This window comes from Rhincodon typus, chromosome 16 (genome assembly GCF_021869965.1).
Source record: "Rhincodon typus isolate 14 chromosome 16, sRhiTyp1.1, whole genome shotgun sequence".
Classification (NCBI taxonomy): Eukaryota; Metazoa; Chordata; class Chondrichthyes; order Orectolobiformes; family Rhincodontidae; genus Rhincodon; species Rhincodon typus.
In genome coordinates, this window is record NC_063347.1 from 1,255,484 (window position 1) to 1,264,203 (window position 8,720).

Here is an 8,720-nt window from a genome sequence, read left to right on the forward strand (position 1 = left end):
ATGGGGAAAGGTCCCAAGTTGACCCTCAGGTTCCCTTTAAATTTTTCCCCTCTCACCTTAAACCTATGCCCTCTAGGTTTAGACTCCTCGAACCTGGAGAAGACCTTGACTATTCACCTTATCTAAGGCCCTCATGATTTAATAAACCTCTATAAGGTCACCTCTCAGCCTATCTTGCTCCAGGGAAAAAAGTCCCAGCCCATCAGCCTCAAACCCTCCAGTCTTGGTAATATCCATGTAAATATTTTTTGCACTCTTCCCAGTTTAATAACATCCTTCCTGTAGCAGGGCAACCAGGATTGTACGCAGTACTCCAAATATGGCCTTACCCATGTTTTTTACAGCTGTAACATGACGTCCAACAACTGTACTTGATGCTGTGACCACTGAAGGCAAGCGTGCCCAATGCCTTCTTCAACACCCTATCTACCTGAGACACCACTTTCAAGGAACTATGTACCTGCACTCCTAGGTCTCTCTGTTCAACAACATACACAGTTAATGATAGGCTCCTGGGGTAAGTCCTGCCTTGGTTTGCCTAACCAAAATGTAACACCCCACATTTATTTTAATTAAACTCCATCTGTTTATCGTTGGCCCACTGGCCCAGTTAATTAAGATCCCGTTGTACTCTTAGAAAACCTTCTTCACTGTCCATTATACCACCAATTCTGGTGTCATCCACAAACCTACTAACCATGACACCTGTATTCTCATCATTAGTGAACAGTGGACCTAGCACCAATCCTTGCAGCACATCACTAGTCACAGGCCTCCAGTCCAAACAACAATCCTCTACCACCACCTTCTGTCTCCTACCGTCAAGCCAATTTTGTATCCAATTGGCTAGCTCTCCCCGGATTCCATGTAATCTAATCTTAGTAACTTGTCTATCATGCAGAACCTTGTCGAAGACCTTGCTAAAGTCCATGTAGACATCTACTGCACTGCTTTCATCTATCTTCTTGGTCACCTCTTCAAAAACAAAACTCAATCAAGTTGGTGAGACATGATTTCCCACGCACAGTTGACTGTCCCTAATCAATCCTTGCCTTTCCAAATGCATGTAGATCCTGTATCTCAGAATGCCAACAACTTACCCACCACTGACATTTGGCTCACTGGTTCGTAATTCCCTGGCTTTTCCTTGCAGCCTTTCTTAAATAAAGGCACGACATGAGCCACCCTCCAGTCTTCTGGCACCTCACCTGTGGATGTCGATGATATAAATATCTCTGCTAGGGGCCCTGCAATTTCTTCCCTATCTTCCCATTGTGTCCTGGGGATTTATCTACCTTTATGCATTTTGAGATGTCCAGAGATGGTGAAGAGGGATGAGACAGACATTGGTTATGAGCTAAGCTTATGACAATCTGATGTCATAGTATGCTTCACTTGGAATATTTTTGCTTTTAAACTGTAGCCTTCATTTTAATGCAGGAAACATCAGTCAATTACACACAGCAAGATCCCATAAACACAATGTGATAATGACCAATCTGCTTTTGTGATGTTGATTGACATCAATTCACAATGATTTAGGTGAGGGAACTAAATACAATAGCTCAAAATTTGCAGATGACATAAAGCCGGGTGAGAGGGTGAAAATGATGCAGAGATGTTTCAATATGGATTTGGAAGGACTCAGTGAGTGGGCTAATGAGTGGCTGATGCAGTTAATGTGGATAAAATGTGAGGTTATTCACTTTGGGAGTAAAAACAAGGAGGCAGATTATCATCTGAATGGCTATAAATTGAGAAATGGGAACGTTCAATGAGACCTGGATGTCCTCTGAACGTCACTGGAAGTAAACATTGCAGGTACAACAGGCAGTGAAGAAAGCAAACCAAACATTGGCCTTCATAGCGAGAGGATTCAAGTACAAGAATAGAGATGTCCTGCTGCAATTATGCAAGACCTTGGTGAGACCACATCCAGAATACTGGGTGCAGTTTGATCTCTTTGCCTGAGGAAGGATATTCTAGCTCTGGAGGGAGTGTAGCAAAGGTTTATCAAATTAACTGCTGGGATGGCGCACTGACGTATAAAGAGAGATTGAGTTGGTTAGGATTGTATTCACTGAAGTTTAGAAGAACGAGGGGAAATCTCAGAAACCTAAAATTCTATCAGGCTTAGAGAGAGTAAACACAGGAAGGATGTTCCTGATTTTTTCAAATTCATTAACGGGATGACAGCATCGCTGGACTAAGCAGCATTTATTGCCCATCCCTAATTGCCCAGAGGGCAGTTAAGAGTCAACCACATTGCTGTGGGTCTGGAGTCACATGTAGGCCAGACCAGCTAAGGATGGCAGTTTCCTTCCCTAAAGGACATTAGTGACCCAGATGGGTTTTTCCGACAATCAACAAATGGATTCATGGTCATCATTTAGACTGTTCATTCGGATTTTCAGGGAGTCCAGAACTGGGATCATAGTTTAAGGATAAGGGGTAAACCTTTTAGGTCTGAGATGAGGAGAAATTTCTTCACTGAGATGGTGAGCCTGAGGAATTCACTACCACAGGAAGTGGTTGAGGCCAAAATATTGCATTTTCGAGAAGCAGGTAGATACAGCTCTTATGACAAATGGCCTACACCTGCTCAGATCTTCCATATTTCTAAGATAAATACTGGTCAGGGAAGATCGAAAAGTAACTTTAAAAAATAAACTCTGTAGGGCTATGGAGAAAGAACAAGAGGTAGAGGAAAACAAAAAGTGGAATGAAAAATTAAAAACAATAAATAAGTGGAAAGAAAAATAATCAAAAGGAACTGGATCTACAAGTCAACAGTGGAAAAGTGAAACAGAGGTTGTAAAGGAACAAATCTAAGTGTAGCACAGTAATGAGAAACTGAAAGTATTAAAAGGTCAGAGGTTTAAAGATTACATCTAATTCCAAATGAAAAGCAGGATTTAGCATTTACAGGCTAGATTATAGGAAAGCTGCACAGAAGTATTGGAATAGTTTGGCTAATAGTCTGTTGTTTAGTTTCTGTCTGCTGGGATTTTGCTGCAAGTCCAGGAATTTGGCTGTTCTGCTTTTTGGGCAAATTTACCCTGGAGCTCCTGATAGAGGCAGCATCAGCTTTGGCAGAGGCAAATTGGGAGAAGAATGGCAGTGAAAAATGCAATACCCTCTCCCCCAGCCTACCACACACCCATCAATACCCACATCTCCAGAACAGGTTTTAAAAAATTCCTGATAAAACACAACAAAATCAACAAAATTCAGCACAGCAGCCAATGAGACAAAAACAAAACTGTCTTGTTTTAATTCAGGTAAAATTAACAAACTGAAATGCAATCATTTCACTTCCACATCAAATTTGTCTTGAAAGATAGTGACAGGAAAACAAAGATTTCAACAAAGCTGAGGCTGGATTGAGAGGAAAGTTGGGATCAGAAAGCATGAGTGGGATGGGTGGAAAATTGAAACCAGGGACCAGAAAGTAAGTCAGAAATTGAAAAAGACAAAATAAGGGGTGGAGAGAGAGGGAGAGTGGAGAGGGAGAGAGAGAGGGGGTGATAGTGGGGGGAGAAGAGATAATAGAAGTCCAGTGGCTAGTGGGGGAGGCTAGAAGCACACAAACCAAGCCCACATAAAGTTTCATTTTCCTGTTCAAAGAACTCAAATTGAAATGTTTAGTTAGTTTTTTTTTTAAAAAAAGCAGCCCAAGTGCACTTCAGGGACAGTGTCAGTATTGGCCCAGTCTTTTGCTGTGAACTATTCCCAGTATCTGTCACGTGCCTTTAGGGGAGAAAAATCTTCAACTGGAGATTGAAGATGTGCTCTGTAACTGTGATTACAGCAAATGTGCACTTTTTTTAAAAAAGCAAAAGGACATCAAGAGGCATTTCATTCACTGTCTCTCATGGCAAACATGCCCACTGAAATGGAATTTGGCTGGCATTATAACTCCACAGCGACTTCATTCCACTCCACCAGACCCACTCAGCCTTGTTATCTGCCCACTTCCCTCAAAGCTGTTGCCTTGACTTGGATTATTATTCAGGAAGGCTTTCAGTGACTAAAAGTGATTAAAATGGTCAGACAGATAGGAGATAAGGTGATCAAATCACAACCAAGTGCCGATATGTCTTCACCAGGTTGTCATGTCCTTGCAATACCACATGGAATATTAAGAATCATTTTCCTACCTCAGTGGAAAGGGGAGACAGTCATTTCTTGGAAATTCAGGGCTGATGGCACTGTGACAGCACCTTCACCACAGAGTGCAGTGGGTTCAAAGATACATTCTCTCAGATGGTCAAATATTGCCACCCCTGAGAAGGGGGTCAGTGGGCCAGTATAGGTCATGGGATCTGCACAGGTTTATATATGGCTCCTCCACCCAATTGATAACCTCACCAAGTCTTGACTTAAATGGATCCACTGGCCCCAAGCACCAAGACAGAATGGGTGCAGCAACTGGGTATGAACAATGAGACTGAATCCAAGCACCAACCACCCCCCTCCCCTGGAGTTTGGTATGCAGTATATAACAGCAAATGCATTTCAATCATTCAGTAGGAGAGCAACTCAGTCAAGCAAGAATAAGGGTCTTTAGAGCAAAGAATATCAGAAAAGAAAGAAAAAATACCAAATCAGCCTGTGATTCAGCAATTCACACACAAACATTTGCTTGAAGGTGATGTGAACAGTGTACCTTCCAAATGAGTGATGAGGTGTTCAATTGAGTCTCTATCTTTAGCTGAAAGATGAGGCCATACATTCAGGAAGGAAAAGATGTATTTTAGGAACACAAATACAAGACTGTGACAAGTGTGCAAAAAAGTTAAACCTTGCCTTAGTGTGAACTTATCAAATGGAGGCTCTCAAAGACAACTTTCCACCATTGTAAGAAGGATGAAGCAAACGAGAAAGAGGTGCTGATCACACACCAACATTTAAAAACTGGTCTCATCATGAGCTGCATCTGTGTGGAATCCATGTAGGAGATGATGATTATGTATTATCCAACAGAAGCTACAAAAGATATCCAGCCATAGGTTAAAACATTTTCTTTGCTGAATTGATACCAAGGGTCCTTTCTGACGGTGATTACCAAAACAAAAAAAGAACACAGTCCTGCAGCATGCAACAGTTTGCCTGGCACTGATCATTCCTACAATGGAATTGGCTTTAAGCACCTCAGCTTCAGGGAGCTGCAACTGACAGTGGTACAATAGGTGCATGGGGAGTATTATAGTGGGGGGGAGAGAGGGAGGAGAATGGAGTGGGGGAATGAAGGAATGTGGGACTATTTTCTCTGCTCCTTGAAAGGTCAGTTTGTTAGTGACATCTCTCGCCTTTTGACATAATGCCAAAGTTCACCAGCAGATCACAAACACCCTCACCCAATACGTGCACAGAGTCTAGGACTGTCCCTGCTTTTCATTCCTTGCTTCAAAAGTGCCCTCAGGTCAATTGTATCTTCCTCAACACATTGTACTGATAGTAGGGTTTAACATTAGCTATTCCTGCTCAGCAACAAATCAGATAAATTTGAATTCTGGTGACAGCCAAATAGCACAAAGTGACAGGTGTACCAGGATAGTGATCAGGTACCATAGTACCTGTATCAGTTTTTATGAACAAGTTTTCAGTTCCTACAACTTTGGATCCAGTAGATAATAGCTGCACATATTGTACACAATATCTGAATAATCAAATGAGTGTGTCTGGTTCAGAGGATGGTAAAACTCAGATCTGTAGCTGTGATTTGCTGCATTAGGTGATTAAGACTAACAGGTACTTAAGTGTGAAATATGAGACTGCCAATTAGCATGGGAAGGAAACAGTGTAAACCTGAATAACCTTCACTTTTGAGATGGTAACTGTTCACACTAGGGCTACAGCTCCTTTATCTGTCACATTATCTAATTGCAGCTCACAATATTGTGGTTGACTTAATTGCTGGTCTCTACGAGCATGAGCTGGTTTAGAAAATGTGAACACAGCAGGTTGCCAGTTTTAAATGAAAACTCTAACAGTGAAGATAAGATGAAAAGTCAATGAGAAACTTGAAGATTACCCACTTTTCCCTCTCCACAGATACTGCCAGACCAGCTGAGTATCAGATTTTCAGCATTTGGAATATTTCACTCTGGCGCCAGATTCAATCTTGTACTAGATTTATATCAGGTCTCAGGATTTTCTGATTGTTACCCTCTAGTAATTCTGCCAACTACTTCAACTGTGGGTTACTGGGAAATAAACCAAAGTTAATGATTATTCACAATAAGGACAAGTTTATTGCTACCAACAAAAAAGAGAAACCTCAGTGCTCTTTGACACTGCATCTTCTACCTAAGGTAGATCAAGCACCTTCTGCATGATCTACCTTCATCTATCCAACTTCACAAGGCATGTATCATTGGTCAAGTTTAACCTTCCTTACTGTCTAATGGATTACAATGAATGATGTGCATGTGTCACATACTTTCATTGAGAGGTATTGTTCATTGGTTTGGGGAGAGTGCAGTGGTGTGTTGGTTTAACTGGTTTTGTTTAAAGCCAAGGAGTGCAGATATACAGTGGGGAGGGCATTAGCCTCACATCCCCTCAAATGCTTTTCCTTCTCAAGTTCAATCTTGAATGCAATGACACTGAAGGTTACAAATTGACAACTGAATATGCAAGAACTGAGGAGCTACTGAACCTGTTGCCTTTGTTGACTGCTAAATGTTCACTCCATTCCTAATCTTCTAAACAGAATCTTGATCTTCATCTGAGAGTAGGATTCACAAATACTTATATCTTTGTATGGCTGCAGCTTTCAATCAAGCTCAGCATCCACAAATCACAACCTGATGCATTCTACAGGTGGTTAGAGGGAATTAGTTTCCAACTTCTAGCAAGAATCATGATAGCACTAGTCACAAGAAATTCAATGCAAGATTCTGGGTAACTACACTGCAAGGAATCATTAAATGATCCAGCTTGAATTTTCATATTTTACAGTTGTTGTCACTGTTTTAAAATACAGGAGTTAGCACGAGGGTATATGCAGACACACAGCCCACTGTGTTGTGAGAACCTCAAAATCCGCATTTTTTTTTTTCCCCAGCTGCAGATGTGGCAGAGGAAAACTACATATGCACACAAAGCCCCAATATCATCAACATGACAGATTCCTGACGCCAAAGGAGGAAGCCTTTAGGGAAGCTTTGAACATTATTTCAATTTTCCAAAGAGGGCAGGGAAATTTGCTTTAATGCAGAACATAACTGCTTGCAGAACAGAGGTCAAAGAAAAATCCACTCCACTATCCTCACCCAACAGGGTAGTTCAATTCATATATCCTCTCATCACCGGCATCCTCCACTTCAGAAATATCCAAGTTTATTATTCAAGAGAATGAGTCCAGCCGTTCACACAGATAGTGATGAGCACCATGAACCTTCTGGCACAGCACCTCCCCCATTACTTACCACTGTAACATGTAACCTACACAAAAACAATTTCCAATGTTTTTTTTAAGGTTCCAGATGTCATGCTGCGCATATCCAAGTGCTACTTTTTTTTATATCCATAAAGTAGATTTGAACAGAGTTTTAAAAAAAGGAGGTACAGTTGCAAACAGGTGGCCCAGATGTTCTTGCCACAACCGAGTGTGCATCCAGGTGCTCAATGATCCATAAATATGCACAATGGCAGCAGAACAGTTAATCAAATACATTTGTTCACATCACCTTTAAAAACCCACTTCAGCAGCATCTTCACCTCAGAATGGCATCAATGATACAAAAGCACCAAGACAAATCAATCCTTGTTCCTACAGGCTACAATTCAAGGACGCAGAGAAGAGGGAGAGGGGAGGAAGGTGTGGTGTAAGGGAGGAAGGGGTGGAGAATAAATTAGTTTTATACGAGTTGAGGGGATGTACAGATTTTTTTTTTTGTCCAAAGTGCCAGGCCTCTTGCTGCGACATGCAGTTTATACACAGTCCCCATGATCAGACCAATCATCAGTCTACTTCTTCCACGTTTCCATAGGCTGGAGTGCAGTGGTCCGCAGGACGTGTGAACAAGTCAGACACCGAGTCCGGACTCAGCTGGGGAGCTTCTTCCGACTCCAGATCTGCTCCCCGTGCTGCCTGACTAGAAGCCTGCAAATATATCGATGCCAAGATTTAGGACAAAAAAAAAGTCAAGAATGTCGTGCAACTCAAAATCGGCTGAAAAAGTACAATAAAAATTTATTATATTTCTCTTTTTTTAAACTACACCAGCAAATTTTGCAAACCATATTTAAATCTCAAGCTGATGTATTCAGCACGATAAAATGAATTTTCAAGTACTCAAAATTGCAAATGAGGTCTAAATTCTCCAACTTTACATGTTTTAAACACTAATATTACAATGTTTTCAATTTTGAAAGAAATGTACAATCTGTGGTGGGGGGATCCCTTCATAACTTTCGCCTTTATACATCAGCGACAAAATAATACACTCAGCCTTTGCCAAACATCATTTCAGGTACAACGTTAGTAAAATTTAAAAAGCAACAGGACATGAATGAACACAGGATTTATAATCCTAATCAAGCTTTAGATTTGCAACATTCTGAGAAGATACAGTCAACAAATTTCAATTTGTGAAGGATAATATGGAATTACACTGGTGACGCTAACTTGCTATGCAGAAACATTGTACAATGTATTCTCTTGTTCGGACTTTTAAAATTTTTGGTCTCTTCATTTTAAAATTATTTTT

The 8,720-nt window shown here is 41.0% G+C and overlaps 1 protein-coding gene across 1 annotated transcript in view; it reads left to right on the plus strand.

The window, feature by feature from the left end:
• The first annotated feature begins 4,386 nt into the window (after window positions 1-4,386).
• LOC125485156 (ubiquitin carboxyl-terminal hydrolase 19-like) overlaps window positions 4,387-8,720 on the plus strand; it is a 27,397-nt gene continuing 23,063 nt past the window's right edge. Inside the window, exon 1 of the mRNA XM_048606654.1 lies at window positions 4,387-4,490. Coding sequence (XP_048462611.1) covers window positions 4,387-4,490 — 104 coding nt within the window. The remainder of the gene's footprint in view (window positions 4,491-8,720) is intronic.